General features: G+C 37.5%; 1 protein-coding gene across 7 annotated transcripts in view; it reads right to left on the minus strand.

The window, feature by feature from the left end:
- Cers5 (ceramide synthase 5) overlaps positions 1 to 22,013 on the minus strand; it is a 32,532-nt gene that overhangs the window by 7,812 nt on the left and 2,707 nt on the right. For 3 of the 7 annotated variants that reach the window (XM_046435850.2, XM_046435854.2, XM_046435851.2), the window contains exons 2-5: positions 4,786 to 4,891; positions 3,710 to 3,840; positions 2,838 to 2,895; positions 477 to 527 (exon numbers count right to left, since the gene is read on the minus strand). In XM_046435850.2, the coding sequence (XP_046291806.1) occupies positions 477 to 527; positions 2,838 to 2,895; positions 3,710 to 3,840; positions 4,786 to 4,891 (346 nt within the window). Of the gene's footprint in view, positions 1 to 476; positions 528 to 2,837; positions 2,896 to 3,705; positions 3,841 to 4,785; positions 4,892 to 16,920; positions 16,999 to 22,013 lie in introns of all 7 variants that reach the window. The other 4 variants (XM_046435855.2, XM_046435858.1, XM_058576223.1 and 1 more) reach the window with 2 other exon arrangements.

Genomic DNA, 22,013 nt, shown 5'->3' on the forward strand with positions numbered 1-22,013 from the left:
TCTTCCACCCCTGACATTTTTCTAGTACAGAAAATGTACATTAAGTGGCTAGATTTTTCTTCTACAAGAAGCATTATAAATAGAAAAACTAGGCTTTGTGGTGTTAATAAGAGCAGGAAGAACTCCTGAATAGCTTTAAGAAATATCACCACATGGAATATGAAAAACAAGATGCTTTTAAGGAGATTCCAAATTGCCTGAACCAGAAAGCGTACCATTAAGTGCCAGTGAACTGCTTTTCCTTCTGATCCAATTTGGGTAAATATAATGTAGAACCTAGAATAAAGAGCTCACTGGACTTCAGTGCTACAGGGGTCCCCCCAATAGACAACCCAAATATATGACTCAAAGGGACTCAGTACCTAATTACTGAAGAAATCAAAGAAACGTGCCACTGGTCCTAGGAATGATAATGCACTCTTACCCACCCTGCCTTACACACATACAAGGCCCATTTGAAAATACTCAGATCCTACCTGATATGGATAACTATGCCAGCACTGTCGGGTGTCCCAGAACCAAGGTGACTAAGAAAAAAGAGATAACCCAGTTTAGTATTCAGGATTCTCACCCATCTTGTTTCAAGATCTACCCTATAATAATCTCTTTTTTTTCTGGGCTAGGGGCAAAAGACAGGAAAAAAAGAATCCCTCTTGACAGATTTTAGGAATCCTTAAAGGATCAATAAGTGGCTAGATTTTTCTTCTACAAGAAGCATTATAAATAGAAAAACTTAGGCTTTGTGGTGTTAATACGAGCAGGAAGAGCTCCTGGATAGCTTTAAGAAATATCACCACATGGAATATAAGAAACAAGGAGTCAGAAAGATAATGATCCCATTTGATAACTGAGAGAGAGAGAGAGAGAGAGAGAGAGAGAGAGAGAGAGAGAGAGAGAGATATCTACATATTAGATATTAGGTTCAAAAGTCAAAAGTAATCATCTCTAATGAAGTTACAATTACATCCTTTACATCCTTTAATGTAAAGAGTTTGTCCATTTCATTTCTGCAGTTGAAATTATTACCATAAAATTATTTATAATACTGCCTCATTATCCTTTCAATAATGTCTATGCGGGTCTGGGGTTGTGGCTCAGTGGTAGAGCGCTTGCCTAGCATATGTGAAGCACTGGGTTCCATCCTCAGCACCACATAAAAATAAATAAATAAAATAAAGGTATTGTGTCCATCTACAACTAAAAAAACTGCTTTAAAAAGGTCTATAGGCCTTGTAGTAATAACCCCACTCCATACTGATAATTTCTATTCTCTTTTTTCCCTTAGGAGCTTATCAATTTTATCCATTGTTTGTTTAATAACTATTTCATTCACTTCTTTTGTTTTTCTTTTCTTGTTGTGCCAGGGATCAAACCCAGGGCTTTGTATATGCTAGGCCCTACCTCTAAAATAAATCTCCAGTCTCTACTTTTTATTATCTCCTTCAACTGACTTTTTTTTTTTTCCTATAGATCCTAAGTAGAAAATAAGTTCATTGACTTTAAACCTCTTTTCAAATATATACATTTAAAGCCATAAATATCAAAGAATGCATGAGATGCATCCCACAAATTCTGGTATTTTAGTACGCTCAGTGTAATTCAATTATGAATATTTTCTTCCTTCTTTTTTTCCTTCCTGCCTCCCTCACTTCTTTCTGTCTTTTAACTGGTGACTAAATTCAGTATTTTATACATGTTAAGCAAGGGCTCTACCGCTGAGTTACATTCCCAGTCTTTCTTATTTTAAGACAGGGTTTTGCTAAGTTGCTTAGGCTGGCCTTGAGCATGTAATCCTCCTTCCTGGCTCAAAATATTGTCTAATTTCCCTTGTGATTTCTCACTGGCTCGATAGGTTATTTAGTTGTTTCATGTGTACTTGGAAATTACGTGTATTCTTCAGTTGCTGATGTAGTATTCCATAACTATCAATAAGGTGACTATATATTTTTCTATTACCTCCCTTTAGTTCTGCCATTTTTGCTTCATCTATTTTGAAGACTCAGATTATTTGAATATTGCAGTACAAGAAAAAAAAAAAACATGTAACCAGGAGTCAAAAAGCCTGAAATTCGGGCTGGGGATGTGGCTCAAGCGGTAGCGCGCTCGCCTGGCGTGCGTGCGGCCCGGGTTCGATCCTCAGCACCACATACAAACAAAGATGTTGTGTCCACCGAAAACTAAAAAAATAAATAGTAAAAATTCTCTCTCTGTCTCTCTCTCTCTCACCTCTCTCTTTAAAAAAAAAAAAAAAAGCCTGAAATTCCTCCTTGATAATTAATTAGAAAGCAGGAATAATGTCTATCTCATCTGCTTTTTTTTTGGTATTGGGGATTGAACTCAGGGGCACTCAACCACTGAGTCACATCTCTAGGCCTATTTTGTATTTTATTTAGAGACAGGGTCTCACAGAGTTGCTTAGTACCTTGCCATTGCTGAGGCTGGCTTTGAGCTCACAATCCTCCTGCCTCAGCCTCCCAAGCTGCTGGGATTACTGGCGTGCGCCACCACACCCAGCTTCTCATCAGCTTTAAAGAGTTATTTATTGCCCTCCTTGGAAGAAGAGGATTTTTGTCAGCAGCCTTGTGAATCATTAAATATTATTCTTATTTAATTATTTAATTATTACTATCATTATTAGCATTATTCTGGGGAGAAATATAAATCAGGTTAGGGAAAAGAAACCCCAGGCAGAAGACAATTTATTAGCATATAAACTGGGGCTTTGGGCATCACGGAGAAAAACTAAAGGAAAAATAAAGATCTAAAGATATTTAGTTTTTATCTCTAGAGATCTAAGCATGATTAGAACCCAAAGACCAGAGAAAGTTCAGACTCACCGACCAGAGAAATCTAATTCCATAGCAGAATACACACAAATAAAAAGTGAATCTCCACCTGGGTGGGCAAAGAGTAGAGGTTAGACAAATGTCCACTCAAAACAAAGTCTTTGAGGCTACGGAAATCAAAATAACGTATCTGGGGATAAGACAATTACTGGTAAGAAATAGGATATGTTCCCAAAATAGGAACATGTACTTTTTACCTAGAAAGCCAAAGAGAGTCATCTTCTAGTCTTTTGTTTAAAATAGATTTTTCGGGGCTGGGGTTGTGGCTCAACAGTAGAGCGCTTGCCTAGCACGTGCAAGGCCTTGGGTTCAATCCTCAGCACCACATATAAATAAATAAAACAAAAGTATTATAAAAAATAGATTTTTCACGACTGTAGTCAACTTTTCTTCCTTATCTTTTTCCTTCGTAATAGTGCCTGCTTTTTTTCATTGCATGTCAGGGGCTAATACACTGTTTTCTTTAGAGAATAATTCGTAAAACACTAGTAAACTGAAGTATAGTATTTTGCAGAAAAGGAATACTTCTCATGAAAGTGTCAATCTAGAGCAAACTTTGGCACCATTTCTATCAAGGTATACAGGGGTGTGCATATACCTACCTACATAAGTGCACTTATAGGAATTAACTCCCACTCTATTTGGAAAAGGGGAACAAAAAAGAATCACACCTAACTTAATGACAAAAAGTCCAAGAAACTAGGGTGACCAGTTTTCCAATTCTCTTCTTTCCTATTTATAATAATAGGTTAGCCTTCCACATCCATCAACTGTTCTGATAATATAATTTTCCAAAAACGAAAACCTCAGTCATTTGTATCCCCACCCTCCTCCTCATTCCCTACCTCCCTCTGCATACCTACATGCTTTCACAGAATTTAGTGAGCGTTGGGGGTTTGTCCTGATTCCTCCGATGGCGAAACCAGCGTTGGATTTTTCGGACATCACAGTCCAGTTGCTTTGACAGGCCCTCCAGCCTTTTCTCATCAGGATACTGTAGATGTATTATCAGAATCAGAATACTCCTTTCTCCTCAAACCCCTCATTAAATCCCTTTGACTAGCTGAGTGGCACAGGGATGATAACCACAGTGGCTCAAGTGATGGTTGTCTTTCTAGGTTTCAACCCAAAATAATATTTAGTAAAACATTCTATCTTACACATCAAGGACCTTTACTGCTCACCCATACATGTCCTTGTTTTGTCTTCTAATTCAGGCTGAGTAAAAGAGGGCATTAAAAACCCAAACTAGGGCTGGGATGTAGCTCAGTGGCAAAGCGTCTGCCTTGCATTCGCAAAGCCCTGGGTTCGACCACCAGTTCCAAAAAAAAAAAAAAAAAAAAAAAAAAACCCAAACTAAAAAGTTGATTTAGAACTATTCCTTGCTGGAGCAAGGAAAAAAAAAATACAAATGGTGTATCTGTGCTGGGGCTGTAGTTCAGTGGTAAAACACTTGCCTCACAGGTGTGAGGCACTGGGTTCAATCCTCAGCACCACATAAAATTTTAAGAGACTGTGTGTTCATCTATAACTACAAAAAAAAAAAAAAAAAAAAAAAGGTGTATCTAGGGTAAGAGGGGTGGAGGTGACTGCTAGGCCTAAAATGCAAAGATGTGTAACCTGACTTTTTAAGGACCGTGACTGAAAGGTATTTACCCAAAGGACTGAAAGTTCTCCTTATAGGCATATAAACTATCCAAAAGTGAAAAATCATCCCATCCTATTCTTATCCCCTCTTACATGTTTTCTTTTTGTTTTTTTTTTAGTTATAGATGGACACAATACCTTTATTTTATTTATTTATGTGGTGCTGAGGATTAAACCCAGGGCCTCACACATGCTAGGCAAGAGCTCTACCACTGAGCCACAACCCCAGCTCTCTTCCGTGTTTTCTAGATCAACGCTTCATGTGAATTTTCCTGTTTCTTGGCGCACTCACCTTGGTAATAGATATGAACACTTTTTCAAGGATGGCATTGGGTTGAGCCAGATGAGGATCACTGTCCTCAATGCCAACATGGAGTGCACAGGGTTTGGCAATAAACCTGTAATGGAAAAAAATCCAAAGACCGATTTTAAATATGGTTTGCTAAGCACGAAGGGAAAATGCTGATTAGTAGATAAGTGGGAGGAAAAAGGGGAAACACATAAGGCTGGGAGCCAGAATATTTTTATTTAGTCCTAGATTCTGCCATTGACTCACTTGAAAAGAGACCTATTTAAGAAATGCTGGAACATAGAGCTCTCTTTTTCATTTTTTCTCTGGCTTCTCTTATCACATCTCAAGCTTTAGAGTCAGACATATCTGGGCCAAATCACTACCACTTATTGCATATATAAATGTGGGAAAGTTATTTAATCTCTGCAAGCCTCAATTTTTTTCCCTATAATATCAACATCCTTGCTACTCGATACATGGTCCACAGATCAACAACCATTATCGGCATTTTCCTGGAAGCTTTTTAAAAATGCATACTGCTATCCCAGACTTGGCATTTTAACAAGACTCCCAAAAGATTCATATGCCTGTTAAAATGTGAGAAGCACTGGTCTATTTCACAAGAATCTTAAAAGTATTCAATGAGATAATGTATATGAGCAACCTGGCCCAAGGGAAGTGCTTAATAAATTGTAATTTTCCTTAGATCAAGTAGTGCTGGGGTGAAGCTCAGTGGTTAAGCTTGTGCTTCATACATTGAGGCCTAACATGGGCTGGTGGAAGTTTTCTTGGTGTTGTTTTATTGTTGCTGTTATCATTTTATTTTTTGGTGCTGGGGACTGAATCCAGAGTCTCACATATACTAAGTATGTTATGCCCCAGCAAAGATCCTAGTTCTGTTGGAAAAATGAAGTGAGACCGAGTTGTTCCTAAATATAGATATCCTGGGTCTTGATCATCTTCCAGCCTAATCAAAAGATTACAGAAATACTTATAATGTTCAGGAGTCTGAAAAAAGAAATCAGGAAGCTAAGAAGGGTGAGAAAAAAATTACCCCTTAATATTTGATTCTAGTCCCAGATCTACCACTAATCAGTCATATAAATGGGGTTATGCAATTTAATCTATGATCTAAACCAGGTGCTGTAATCCCAACTACTTGGGAGGCTGTAGATAGGTCAAAAGTTCTAAGTCATCCTGGGTAACTTAGCAGGACCCCGTTTCTCAAAATTTTACAAAAAGGCTGGGGATGCACCTCAGAAATAGAAAGCCCCTGGGTTCAATCCCCAGTAACATAAAACTCAAAACAAAACAAAATACTTCTTGGGTCTGTTTCATCATCAGAAAGAAGGGTTAACAGATGATTTCTAAGATTTTTTTCTCTGCATCTAAGATTCTATGATGTTATCACTTGGTTACAATTAATTTCTAAATTTGAGATCTTTGAAAATTGAGGAACTATTTCTTGGTTCTTCAGGAAAGGTGTATAAACTCTCAGATAAGTTCTATTTAAAAAAGAGGGAGAGAGAGAAAGAAAAGAAAAGCTCTATATAGTCACTTTGAGTATATATCAAAACCAGTTTTACATGGAGACTATAAAAGCAGAGATACTGATAACCCCAATTGAATAAATGAGTAAATGTGGATGCTATAGATAAAACAAAAGTTTTAGCCCTCTTAGCATTTTAGGGAATTCCATGATGAAAATATGACTGGGAGGGCTGGGATTGTGGCTCAGTGGTAAAGCACTTGCCTAATATATGTGAGGCACTGGGTTAGATTCTCAGCATCACATATAAATAAATGAATAAAATAAAGGTCCATTAATATCCAAAAAGAAATTTAAAAAGAAATATGAATGGGGTGTCCTTGACCTATTTTATTTTTTGAACTGCATTTGAAACCAGAATTTATTATCTTAAAGGGAGGGATTGAGGATAAGGAACTTTATTATCTGCCTTTTATCACCAAAGTTCCTAAGCCTTAGGGAAACATTTATTTAGAGTACAAAATTAGTCACATCTGTAACCAATTCTCTTTTTCACAGGTGGCAAAAAAATTTCAGAGGCCAAAGCTCGTAGTCCCTTATTTTATATTTGCTGATGTATACTATTTTGTGCACCAGTTATATTTTTTAATCCCCCACTTATGTTTAAACTCCTTGTACATGGCTGGGAATGTGGCTCAAGCGGTAGCGCATTCGCCTGGCATGCGTGCAGCCCGGGTTCGATCCTCAGCACCACAAACAAAGATGTTGTGTCCGCCGAAAACTAAAAAATAAATATTAAAAAATTCTCTCTCTCTCTAAAAAAAAAAGCAAAACTCCTTGTACAAACAGAGAATAGACTGCTTCTGTATTACCAAGGTTCTGTGCTCAGCAGTTGCTCAGTAACTATGAAGTGACAGGTCTAGAGAAACCCATCCATTCTTAATCAACTGGAGCTCAATTTGGATCCAGAATTAACCAGGATTCAGAAGAATAACTAAGGCAGTCTTTTTGTTGTTGTTGAGTTGGTTGATATATTAGAGATAAAAAGAACTGTATCATCTGTCTCTTCTCATTGACAAAACTGTAGGAAGATCCAAACACAGAAAACAGCCTTTCCAATTCCTTATCCCCAACCCAGGCCTCTTCCTCAATCCAGAGGCAATCAGGTGATTAAAGTTTAGGACCTAGAGTTAGACAGATATAACAGCTGAAAGATCTTGTGAAAAATTATTCCTATGCAATGAGGATAACATCTCAACAGTGTTATTTATTTTTGTAGCACCCGCAATGGAACCTTGGGACATACTACCACTGAGCTACGTCCCCAGCCCTTTTATTTTTTATTTTTTGAGATAGGGCCTTGCTGGTTACCCAGATTGGGTAACTTGAATTTGTGATCCTCCTACTTCAACCTTCCAAGTAATTGGGTTTACAGGCATGCACCATTGCACCATGCCCTCACAGCTTCATTAAAAAAATGAAATGACAATAATGCATGTCTAGTCCAGTACTTAGATTCTTAGCTACCTATTCCTGAGGTTGTACCTCTGGGGTACATGCCTAGCATGCTCAAGGACTTGGGTTCAATCCTCAGCACCGAGGGGAAAAAGTAACTTTTACTATTATTTTCAGTGAAAATGGATCTCAGTCTGGGTACTCACTGATACTTTCAGCAGAAGGTGACAAGAAACCGTCTTAGATATAATAGGTACAGGTGTGTGTCCTCCTTACATGAATGAAGCCTCAATTTTTTTTTAATCATTATTTCTATCTGGACCTTGGAGTAAACTTTAATGTTCTAGAGTTGTGTCATTAGCTCACATCCTGCCCTCATTAGTTCACAGAGTTCAGTGAAAAATATAAAGCTGCTGGCATATGGTTTCAGCTGAATAGACCCTTAAAACATTTATTTGACAAATACTTATTGAGCACCTACTTTGTGCCACACATGAAGTTTTATGATCTTTTCAAAAGGCACATGACTAGAAAACAATTTTTTAAATTTCTGATTAAAAAATGCATAGATTTCGTTACTCATTTAATGAATTACCTTAATGAAGAAAGTAAAATTTGAAATCACTTCTTCCTTCTCTTTTTCCCTGAAATCAGAACTTCTACAAAAAAGTCATTCTATATCATATAAAAGGCTGGCATTTGGGGGCGCTGGGGTTGTGGCTCGGTGGTAGAGCACTTGCCTAGCACATGTGAGGCACTGGGTTTGATCTTCAGCACCAAACAAATAAATTAATTAAAAAAAAAAAGGCTGGCATTTGGTATAACCTATAAATAGGTATCTAGGCTACTTCTGGAATTTCACCTAATGCCAAATTCCTGACAAAGAGACTGGCATTAATTGTTCTTACTAAACCAGCATTTCTCAAAGTATGATCTGAAGATCCCTGAGGGATCTTGACCTTTACTGCAAGGTCAAAACTATTAAAACTATTTTCATAATAATTCTAAAATTTTATTTTTTTCTTACTCTCAAATGAGTGCTGTGGAATTTCCCATAGATTACATGACATCTCTTAACAGACTGAATGCAAAAGCTGACATGAGACTATAGCTGCCAGATATTAAAAATTTACAAAAATGTAAAATAATGTTACTCTTATTATTTTGGAAAAGCTAGTCTTTCATAAAATGTTATATTACCATGTAATTAGTTCATTATTATGTTTAAGTGAAATAAATATATATTAAATTTTTCAATTTTAATTTATAAAGCATTATACAATTAGATATTATCCACATAAACAAAAACTCTAATTTTTTAAGGTTGTAAGATCATAGTTTAAAAACTATACGCCACATCTGCCATGCGTGAGGCACTCGGTTTGTTCCCTGGCACCATGTACAAAATAAACAAATAAAATAAAGGTATTGTATCCATCATAACTAAAACAAATATTAAAAAAAAGAAAACTATACACCAGATGAAATTTGAGAAATCCAAAATATCTTGTGATTTTTTTTTTTTTTTGTCTTCTTCAAGTCAATCTACTGCCCAAGTTTTAAAATAATTTGTCAGAGAAATCTTCCCTTTGCTGGTAGGTATGAGTAAGTAGGCATTTAGTGGCCTCTGAAACTTATTGCTTTCCACATGCTATTTCAGAACATGAGTTTAATGGTTCAACATGAAGGTAATATACTTGTCCTGCTTTGTAGAGATTGTTTCATTCTAATGTTTCCCTGCTCCCTTAATACAGGGCAGTAGCTGACCTACTGGGTTAGTTAAAACGAAATTAGTTAAGACGAAATCACCTAATGCTTTTTTTTTCCCATATCAAATATAAGAGCGATTTTATCAATTCTACCCTTGTTTTTGGTACCAGAGATTGAATCCAGGGGTGCTAACTACTGAGCTATATCCCCAGCCCCCCCCCCCCCCGTCCTGTTTTTAGAGAGAGAGAGAGAGAATTTCAATATTTATTTATTTTTTTAGTTTTCGGTGGACACAACATCTTTCTTTGTATGTGGTGCTGAGGATAGAACCCGGGGCTGCACCCATGCCAGGCGAGAGCGCTACCACTTGAGCCACATCCCCAGCCCTCCCCAGCCCTTTTTATTTTTATTTTTGAGACAGCATTCCTCTAAATTGCTTAGGGCCTCCCTAAATTCCTGCGCTGGCTTTGAATTTGCAATCCTCCTGCCTCAGCCTGCTGGGATTATAGACGTGCACCATTATATCTAACTATCAATTCTATATTTGTGACTTGTTGTGAAATCACCGATGGACGTGAATTATATACAAATTTGAAAGTTCAGATCAACCAAGAGCTGTGCTGCATTTCTATAATCCCAGTAATTTAGGAGTCCGATGCAGGAGGATTGCAGGTTTGAGGCCGGTCTCAGCAACTTAGTGAGGTCCAAAGCAATTTAGTAAGATCCTGTTTCAAAATAAACAAATAAACAAGGCTAAGGGTGTAGCTCAATGGTGAAGTACCTGAATTCAATCCCTTATACAAAAATTTTTCAAATTTCTTAATTGGTATATCATCAAATTTCTTAATTAGTGTATCATGACAAATAACACCAATGGATTATATTTATGCTGAAATATTGATCTTGGCTCTCAGCGGGGTGCATGGGGCCTGGGGTAGCTTGGGAAACTAAATTAACTATACTGCCTCAACAAAGGAGACTAAGAAAAAACATTTGGGAGTAATAGATAAGTTCTCTGTATGCTGAACCTGAAGTATCTATGGGAGATTGAAGTGGAACTAAGAGGCAAATAAATTTGAAAAACATTGGTGTGTGTATATTCACATATATGTATATCTATTCATACATACATATACATATATGTACATATATGTGTATATACTCACACCAATGTTCTCCCTCGCCCCGCTCCATGAAAATATATATCATACATATATATTTTCATGGAGCAGGGAGAGGGAGAATATATTTAAATAGAAATGAATGAGGATATAGTGGTAGTTACATTTGTGAGTGTGGATATGATTGCAAAAAAAGAAATATAAACTTAAGAACTGAGGTGATAACCCTGGTAAACACCAGTATAAAAAGTGAATTTGGGCTGGGGTTGTAGCTCAGTGGTTGAGCACTTGCCTCGCATGTGTGAGGGGCTGGGTTTGATCCTCAGCACCACATTAAAAAAAACACTCTCTCTCTCTAAAAAAAAAAATAGATCTTTTTTAAAAAAGTGAATTTAGGGTACAACCAAAGAAATGAAAAATTGTGCTCTATATGTGTACTATGAACTGAAATGCATTCTGCTGTCATGTATAACAAATTAGAATAAATAAATAAATTTTTTTAAAAAGTGAATTTAGGGAAGAGAAGGCCAGAGGTTGAAGTTGTATCAAAAAGGGCAGAGATCATTTAAGGCAAAGATTTCAGTATCCAGTAGATTTGGTAATTTGGAGATACGTAGAAAAAGCCAAAATTTGGGATAAGAAGGGAAGAGACTGCCTTCAACTTCCTGCAACAGAACCACTAGATCTAAAGCTAATCACATCAAAAATGAAATCTCTCTGGGCCTTGAAGCTATTCTCTCCCACCTACCCCCTTTTTTTTGGTGGTGCTGGGGGTTGAACCCAGGACCTTGTGCATGTGAGGCAAGCACTTTACTAACTGAGCTATATCACCAGCCCTCTTCCATCCCATTTAAAAAAAAAAAAAAAATATATATATATATATATATATATATATATATATTAGTTGTAGATGGACAGCATGCCTTTTAGTTTTTTTATGTGGTGCTAAGGATTGAATCCAGTGCCTCACACATGCTAGGCAAGAGCTCTGCCACTGATCTACAGTCCCAGCCTCGCCCCATATTTTTTAATTGATGCTTTATAATTATATTCAACAGTGAGATTCATTGTTATATATTAGTACATACACATGGTATAACAATATAGTTTGGCCAATATAATTTTCCCTTTTGCTTCCTTCCTCCATCCCTCTCTACTCTATTGATCTATTTTTAATTTTCATGAGATTCCCCACCATACTTTTCATTTTTCCTCTTCAGCTTTCACAGGAGAGAAATACTGTATTCTTCTTCTTCTTTTTTGCACTGAGGATTGAACCCAGGTATGCTTAACCACGGAGTTACATCCCCAGCCCTTTTTGAGACAAGATCTCACTAAGTTGCTGAAGCTGTCCTTGAACTTGAGTTCCTCCTTCCTCAGCCTTCTAAGTAGCTAGGATTATAGGAATGCACCACTGCACCCAGCTCCTCCTCTTCTTGATCAGAAATTTCATTTTCTTTCTTTCTTTTTTTTTTTCTATTATCTTCTCATCAGATTTTAAACACATTCAAGTTTTTCCCAGAGCCTAGCACCCTCTGGCTTTCTCACTGCATAACTAAAGTTCCTGAAAAAGTTGTTCTTTCCTCATGATTTCTCTTCCAACTCCCACTCATTCCTCAACTCTCTGACCTCCCTACTTATGTCCCTACACTTAACTGAAGCGGCTCTTGCCAAATTCATCAATGATCTACTTACTGTGAAACCAAATGAATGTCTTATATCTTGACTTCTTAGCAACATTTTACATTACTGACCATGCCCTCCCTCTTGAAAGGCTTTTTTCTTTTGGTTTCCTTACTGCTGTTCTTTCCCTAGTTTTCTCTACCTCTTAGGCAGAACTACACTGTCTGGTACATATACACTGTTAATTAAATCACCTAAGACATGTTACTTTCTCTGAACTTCACTTTTCTGTAAAATGAGAATAACGATAGTAAAAACCTACCTCATTTAATTATTATAATTCAACGTTTAGAACTTAAAGAACAGTACAGTACCTAGGACAAAGCAAACACTTATTAAATGCTAAGTACTAGTATTATCATATACTATATGGTTGTCTTACTTCTATCTCCATTTGGGTTTATTTTTCCTCTGCCTTTTCCTAAAGTATGATGATTCCTTAGCATTCTTTTCAGGTACTCTACACACTCACCCTTGGCAATCTCATTCAATTAAATCAGAGGGCCTCAAAGCATAGTTTGCAGATCTCAGAGGTTCCCTGAACATACAAAACTTTATAATAATATGAAGACATTATTTGTCTTTTTAACTGTGATGACATTTGCAATGATGATGCAAAGTAAGGATAGATAAAACTTACAGCACCTTAGCTCACATCAAGGCAGTGGCACCAAACTGCACTAGTAGTTACTGTACTGCTATGTCCTTTCAATTTAAAAAATGCCTGGGGCTGGATGTGTAACTCAGTGGTAAAGCATACGCTTAGCATGCATGAGGCTCTGGGTTTAGTACCTACACACACACACACAGCACACACACACACAAAGCCTTTTTGCATAAAATGTCCTTGATGAAGCAATACAAAATTTTAACTATATGATATCTTGACCCTTGAGTATATTTTTTAAAAATATTCTGTGATAAAATGGAATGATACTCAAAGTACTTCTGTATACCAAAATTTGTGGTTGTCTCAAGGAAATGTATTTGTTCCCAGCAGCTCAGGAGGCTGAGGCAAGACAGCAAGTTTGAGGCCACCCTCAGGAGCTTAGCAAGGCTCTAAACAATTTAGCAAGACCCTGTCTCAGAATAAAATATTGAAAGGGCTAGGGATGTATTTCAGTGGTAAAGTGCCCCTGGGGGTCAGTTCCCAGAAAATATAAAAAGAAAGGCATTTGTATGACTGATTTACTGAGTTGTGAGCTATGACTGAGTTGTGAGCTGAACGAAATCCTTTTTATATACCACTATTTTTACCTGAAAAAATGACTGACAGAAAAACTAATGTCATTAGCGTATGTTTTCTGGAAAAGGAATATGAGTCTGTCACTTCAAGAAAAACATTGTTACCAATGATAAAATTCAAGCTCTCAAGTGAAAATTAGAATTTTAGAAAACTTACTATCTGCCTCTGAAGTGACAACTTCCTAAAACTTCAAAACTTTACTGATGAGATTGGTTATAAAATTAATTTGATCTTTCAATATTGTATAATGAAATGTTTTAACATGTAGGAGATTTGTATAGCTCCGTGAATCAGTAATCATTATTTTCTTTCTCTTTTTTGGGTACCGGAGATTGAACTTGGGGGTACTCAACCACTGAACCACATTCCCAGCCCTATTTTGAATTTTATTTACAGACAGGGTCTCACTGAGTTGCTTAGCACCTCACTTTTGCTGGGCTGGCTTTGAACAAGATCTTGATCCTCCTGCCTCAGCTCCAGAGCTGCTGGGATTACAGGCATGTGCCACCGCACCCAACTGAACCAGTATTTTCAAAATGACCCATCATCTCCGTTCAAACATAATATAGGATCCCATGTGCAGGAACCAAACAGGATCTAGGATGCAAGAACCTAGTGACTTACTGGGCTCCCCACTTCCCCTTGCCCCACATTTCCCCCTTCCTGTGTCCCCCAGGGGCCTCAGGCTCATCAGTGCCCCATAGCCTCCAAGTGCATCCAGTTCTTCCAGACCTCCCAGTGCTTACACTGCCCCTAGTACTCCCAGGTCCTCCAAGGCAGAAGCAAGATGCCTATATAAGGAATAGTGATGCCAACTGCAAAAAGTTCCAAAGGACCAAGTATTTGACCTACTAGGATGGGATGGCCCTATCTGAAAGGCTCAAATGGAAGAAGTGCCAAGTTCAGGTCTGGTTCAAGAACCTCTAGGCCAAATCATCTTGACAGCAACTTCAGCAAAGGGGCCGGAGCAGCTACCACAGAACCCCTGGCCAGATTCTTGCCTCTGCTATCCCTGACCTGATGTTCCTGGTGGCCCCATGTTTCTGCAGCCTCCCTATACCCAAGCCCTTGGGTATCTTCTCAGCAGCAAACCCCACCTTCTCCAGCCATGTCAGACATTGGTGGGCCCTGAATGCAGCATCCAGGAGGACCCCCCAGCAACCACAGCGGCAGACTGGTCTCAGGGCCTTTACATTTTGGACCTTTTGCCCAACACTGCATTATTCCCATATTTCAGAAGCTCCTCTCATCCTCAGAGTCCTTAGAGAAGCCCTTGGTCTCTGCCATGACATATACAAACCCAGAGGGTGGTGGCACTGAAGACAAGGACAAATGAGGTTCAGGACATTAATGAATATGCATGGGTTCTATGGCTGCCGGTCCTGCAGATCCTGTGGAGCCTTTGAGGAGGCCAGCGGGTCCTTGTGTTGGCTACCTTTGACCTGCTGAACACATGGTCTCCCCACCCTGCAGAACAGAGGTGGGCACTTGCTGTTCTCACTGAGCAGAACCTGCGACAAATGTCCCCACCTTGACATTTGGGTTACATGGGAGCATGTCTGTGGGTTTCCAGTCTAGGAATGGAACTGCAGTTCCCAGGTTCTGCCCATGAGCTCTGTAGGGCCTGTGTGCTGCACCCTTGCTAATCTGTGTCTTTGCTATAATCAGTATCATTGGGTTTATGTAACATTTGCTCCTTTGTAGGCTTTGCCCCAGATTGGGTTCTAATATTAATTTTTCTAATGTTTTACAGGTTAAACATTCTCACACAGACATTTGGAATTCTTGTTTAGTCTTTAAAAAATAAATTTTGAACAGACTTTATTTAATATAACATTCTTTTGGCAATTAATATAACTATATCCTATTTTGTGCCTTGTCCTTTTACTGAATAAATTTTTGGAGGATTAAAAAAAAAACAAAAAACCACTGGGCTGAGATTGTGGCTCAGTGGTAGAACACTTGCCTAGCATGTGTGAGGCACTGGGTTTGATCTCAGCACTGTGTATTAATAAATAAAATAAAGGTCCACTGACAACTAAATATTAAAAAAAGAAAAACACTCATAATATAGACCAAAAGATTTTAACATAAGAGCACAAATAGCTCATTGGTATGATTTCAGATCCCACACTGCAACCAACCTTTAAGAAAAACTACTGCCAAGCTTCTTATCACTCATTTGTAATTCCCACTACTTGGAAGCTGAGGCAGGAAGATTGCATTTGGGGTCCAACTTGGGCAACTTAGAATTCCTGTCTCAAAATAAAAGGACTGGGGATGTAGCTCAGCGGTAAAGCAACATGCCTAGCACGCATGAAGTTCTGGGTTTAATCCTCTGTACCACAAAAAAACAAATATTCCCAGAACAACAACAGCAACAACAAAACCCTACTATTTAAGCTTTGGTGTAGTATCAAAGTAAAACATCAAATTATCTGAAATGGCAATTAAAATTCTTTTCCCCTTTCAACAATATATCAACAATATATCTGGGTAAACTCAGCTTTTATTCATCTACTTCAATAAAAAAAAACATTCTAAAAAGGATAGAATACAGAAGCCAGTGAAGAGAATCCACTGTCTTCTATTAAATCAGACATTAAAAAGATTTACAGTGTTGTTCTCAGTAAATATTTTTCCTTTTGAAAACTATCTTCCTGGAGCTGGGGTTGTGGCTCAGCAGTAGCATGCTCACCTAGCATGTGTGGGGCCCTGGGTTCAATTCTCAGCACCACATAAAAATAAATAAACAAAATAAAGGTGTTGTGTCTAACTACAACTTAAAAAAAAAAAAAAAAAAAAAACAAAAAAACCAAAAAAAAAAACTATCTTTCTTTCTATCTTTTTATGGTACTAGGAATTGAGCCCAGGTGTGTACTCTACCACTAAGCCACATTCCCATCTCTAGCCCTTTTAATTTTTTATTTTGAGGCTGGCCTCAAACTTGTGATCCTGCCTTGGTCTCCCAGTAGCTGGGATTATATGCATGTGCCACTATATCCAGCTTAAGGGAATCTTAATAAATTACAAAAATTAACAGGGACTGGGAGTGTAGCTCAGTGGTATAGCACTTGCCTCACATGTGCATGAGGCCCTGTGTTTAATCCCTAACACTGTAAAAAAATTAAAAAATAAAAAAAAAAATCTGGGCTGGGGGTGTAGCTCAGTGGTAGAGTACTTGTCTAGCATGTATGAGGCCCTGGGTTCAATCCCCAGCACCACATAAAACTAAATAAACAAAATAAAGTTATTAAAAAAATAATAAAAAATCAAACCTGAAACAATTGAGATTATCTAGATAGAAGCAAAAGGATCTATAGTAATAGATGTGTTTTTCTCAAGGAATGTTTATATATTAAATCCAATCATTCAAATATACAAGAAGACTTCTATTGAAAAGAACATTAGTCTGGTGCAGTGGCACACACCTGTAATCCCAGCTACTCCGGAGGCTGAGGCAGAAGGATATCAAGTTTGAGGCCAGCCCGGGCAACTTTTATGAGACCCTGTCTCAAAATAAAAGAAAAAAATGGGTTGTGGATGTAGCTCAGCAGTACAGTGCTCACTTAGCACACACAAAACCCTAGATTCAATCCCCAGTACCATACACACACAAAGATAAGTGCCAAAATAATAGGAAAAATACATTCTTTCCTTTCATTAAACATATTTACCATTTCTTAAGTAGCTGATTATACAACTTAATGCATTTACTTAAAATTGAAACTACATTCACACACACACTTGCACATACACGAGCCAAATAAATAGATTAAACAGGTAACAAAAGCTATTTCTGAAGACATTTTATTATCCTTTATAGTCCAAGAAATAACTGTTTTTCAGTGAGACACTAAACCTATACTTAACAACCGTTTAAAAGAATTGAATCCACTTTCTCCAAACTCCCATATCATCTTGTACCTAACTTATTACACTATATTTTAACCATGGATTTTCTGGCTCTCTTCTAGAGGGTATAAACCATGACTATTCACCTTTTTATACTGAAGCCACAGTTTGAAGGAGAAGGTCACTGATTTTGGAGAATCAGTAGAAATTCAAGTTAACTAATTTCAGTCTATGATCAGAGATTTCCCTAAAAAGAATTAAACATAACTGCAACAATCTGACATTGTTTGAGACCCCCCCTGGGCCTATGATTGACACTTCTAATACAGACACTATCCAAAAGTTAAAGTCTACAAGGAATATCTTCTTTAAGAAATCCTGGGCTGGGGATGTGGCTCAAGTGGTAGCGCGCTCGCCTGGCATGCGTGTGGCCCAGGTTCAACCCTCAGCACCACATACAAAGATGTTGTGTCCGCCGAAAACTAAAAAATAAATATTAAAAAACTTAAAAAAAAAAAAAAAAAGAAATCCTGTATTTGGGGCTGGGATTGTGGCTCAGCAGTAGAGCGTTCGCCTAGCATGGGCGGGACCCGGGTTTAATCCTCAGCACCACATAAAAAAATAAAGGCATTGTGTTGTGTCCCTCTACACCTAAAAAAATAAATATTAAAAAAAAAAAAAGAAATCCTGTATTTTATTTATAAAAGATACAATAGTGATTATTCTCATTGACTTCTCAGGGCTATGCAGTTTCCTATGTATATTTAAGTACTTGAAAAACTTGTATGTTTATAGAGCATTAATTACTGAGAAGAGAGCTGGGGATGTGGCTCAATTATACAGCACTTGCCTAGTATGTGCAAGGTCCCTAGTTCAATCCCCAGCACTGCCAATAAATAAATAAATAGATAGATAAATAAATAAATCCATTAAATACTGAGAAGATATACAGGGAAAAGCAAAATACACAGCAAAGGTTGGTTAGAAGTCACTGTCAAGGGCTGGGGATATAGCTCAGCTGGTAGAGTGTTTGCCTAGAATGTACAAGGCCCTGGGTTCAATGCCCCCCCACCCCGGTCAATCAAATATTATTCAAAACAGAATAGCTGGTTATTTACAAGAATCAATAAATAATTTACATTTTAAAATCTCATTTTTACTACAATCTCAGAAGTCATATTGTTTAAAGCAATATCCAACACCTTTTGGTCCTAAAAACTGAATCAAATATGTATTTTCATTAAAAGTTTCTTCTCATCAAATTTTTGTGGAATCATTATAATCCGTACTGTCCAACAGAAATATGTGAAGCACCTAAATAATTTTTTTAAAAATTTGCAGTACTAGGGATTGAACCTAGGACCTCTCACACACTAGGCATGCACTCTACTACTGAGCTACCCCCAGCTCTTTAGGTAGGATTATAGGCATATGCCACCATGCCCAGCAATGGAAAATTTTCTAGTAGTCACATTTTATAAAAGTAAAAAAGAAACAAGTAAAATTAATTTTGATTATATTTCATTTAACCTGATATATCCAAAATATCATGTCAATATGTAAACACTGTAAAAATTTTAAAAATATATAAAAATTAAAAATTTCAATTCTGACTTGTCACATTTGGATTCTCCAGGAGCCACACATAGCTAGTGGTTACTGTGCTAGACAGTATAATTCAAGGTACTTCAGAGAGAATTATTCTTTCTATCTAGGAAAATCTGCTTCAGTTTTTTTGTTGTTTTATTTTTAAAGTTAGAAATGGTTAGCGTTAAATCCTTTTACAGTAATAATTATATTTCCTAAAAATAAAATAGAAACAGATTACAGTACAAAGAGGTTACAACCTGGTAGATTCTTTAGAAGTTGGCTTTGAAAATATGTCTGGAGAGGAAGTCAAAATAGTATATCTCCCCCTTTTTACTCTTTAAGGAAAGTATAAATTTCACTACTGTCTTTCCTTTATTAATCTTTACTTATCTAGAAGACCCCAATTTTCTGAATCAGGAAGTGGCTACGGCAAAAATATCTGACATATTTCTTTTCAGTAACAAATATATTGTCTCTAGGGATAACTCAGGAACCTGATCTCAGGCTTGATAGTACTGAGTTGTCTACAGAGCATCAACACCCACTGTGCAGAAAAGGCTGGGGAAAATTTTTTTCCCAGACAGGAGAGACACAGAAGGCCTCTGACCTTCTGGAACTTATTAAGAGGTGCGCTCTTAGATAAAGGCAGGCCATGTGGCCATCTTTTCCAATTTTGCTCTGCTGGATTTGCAAATCTCATTTAATTCTGTGATTTACAATTCATCAAAGCCCAACAGAATACCTTTAGGAATGCAGTGGAATGGGCTGTGTCTGTGCCACTTACAATCTAGTCAGCAGCTATGACCATTCTTCCTAAATCCTTTTTTCTGTCTGAAGGACCTACTAATACTGGGTCACAATGTTTGGCAAGATACAAATCTGGGAGGAAGGCAGCAGTCCTATCAGGAAGAGGAAATAAGTTCTTCCTTCACTTAGCAGAAATGGGGAGAAAAGAGAGAGGTGGAGAGGCAGTATGCAGCAGAGGAAGCAAGGCTTAAGAGGAAGATGAAATGAGCGGTTAAGAAACATGCATAAGGGTTGGGATTGTGGCTTAGTGATAGAGCACCGCCTAGCATGTGTGAGGCAAGGGGTTCGATCCTCAATACCATATATAAATAAATAAAATGAAGTCCATTGACAACTAAAAAAAATATTAAAAAGAAAGAAAGATGCATAAGCTGGGTGATGTGGCATAAACCTACAATCCTTGAAACTCAAGAGGCTCAGGCAGGAGGATTTCAAGTTCGATACGAAATTCTGCAAAGTAGTGAGGTCCTAAACAACTTAGGGAAACCCTGTTTCAAAATAAAAAAATAAAAAGGGCTGGGGATGTGGCTCAGGAGTTGAGCACCCCTGGGCTAGTACATGCTCCCCCTCACACACAAAAAAAACATGCATAAGAAAATGAGTCACTACTCTTGTTGTCAGTTATATGACAGCCAAAAAGTAAGCCTGTACAGTCCCCTAGTGACAGAAAATGGTATTGAGAAGATTATTTAGACACCTCAGTGAGATGCCTTGAAGTGAGGAAAGAAGAGAGAATTGGAATAAGCAGCAGTGTCCCAGGTGTAGTGGGCATGCCTGTAATTCCCGCAGCTTGGGAGGCTGAGGCAGGAGGATCACAAATTCAAAGCCAAATGAACAAACAAAAATAAGCAGCAGTAAGATTATATATCTACTAAATAATTTACAAAATAACTTTCTTCCAGCAACATAAAGTTCCTATTTCAATAATGTATTCAAAAATACATGAGCCTATATAGATCTGATGGTATCAATATTATTAATCTCCTACTTGATCCCAAGGACCAAGTGCTCAAGTAAGTGGATATTAAGTTTCAAACAGTTTATGATTTAGTTTAAGGCAGGCATGGTGATGAAGACCTGTAATCCCAGATACTCAGGAGGCTGAGGCAGAAGGATCTCAGATTCAGGGTCAGCCTAGTCAATTTAGGGAGATCCTCTTTTGAAATAAAGTAAAAAGGGATGAAGATGTAGCTCAGTGATACAATGCATGTCTAGTATGAACAAGACCCTAAGAGTTTGATCCCCAGTACTTAAAAAAAAAAAAAAAAATTAAGTCAAACTCAACAGATCTACCTTGGATCACTCTTTCTCTAAGATTTCAATTAGCAACATAATATTAAAGGAAGCAAAAAGTGGAAGAGTTTGTTTCTTTTGTGGTAGGAAACAAGGGTAACATAAGTATGTGTATGAGGAGGAAAAGGAAAGATAAGAGATGTAGAAAAGTGCACAATATGCAAATACATATGGTGAAATTTAACAACAGAGACAAATTCTAATCTCACCTCTCTCAATGAAACCAACCATCTAAATTATAGATTACTTCTCTGATGAGAGGAACCTTTCAATAATTTAGTAAGTACATACATCTGAGACATTGTGTATGATACAGACTACCAAAGTACAACCAGTCAACAGAGGTCCACAAAAGAAAATCTTTTTTGGTAAGTAATAATTGCTGCTATACTTCTTTATTTTTGTTTTGGTTCCAGTGCTGAGGATGGGACATACGGCCTCACATAAGTTAGACAAGCACTCTACCACTGAGCTATACCCTAGTCCCACCAAGACAAATAGCTAGACAGAGTTTGTTTGTGGTCAGAAGGCTGCAGTTCTCTAGGAAATATGGAAACAAAAAATAAATGCTCAGTGTGGTTTATGAGATGAGAAAGTAAAACTAATCATAAATTCTATATTCTTTGAGAAAGTCCTAAAACGATACAAATTTCAAGGAGAATAGTTTAAGACTCAATAGGAACAGTAGGTTAAATCTTAGCACCTGCAAGAGGGCTAAAGGAATCAGAAAAGATAGCAAATTATAAAGTGTAAAGAACACTGACCTGGGGAAAATGACCTGAATCCTGGTTCTAGCTCCTCCTCCAGGTGAGTTTGCAATCTCTGAAAACTTGAATGCTATCTTTCCTTCACTTTATTTTTGCAACATTGGGGATTGAACCTAGGGCCTCACACATGCTAGGCAAATGCTCTACCACTGAGCTAATACCTCAGCCCTTTTAAAGTTTTGAGACAGATGTCCCTAAATAAATTGCCAGTT

This window comes from Marmota monax, unplaced genomic scaffold, assembly GCF_021218885.2.
Source record: "Marmota monax isolate L192 unplaced genomic scaffold, Marmota_monax_Labrador192_F-V1.1 WCK01_AAM20220418_F8-fsc00012, whole genome shotgun sequence".
NCBI lineage: Eukaryota > Metazoa > Chordata > Mammalia > Rodentia > Sciuridae > Marmota > Marmota monax.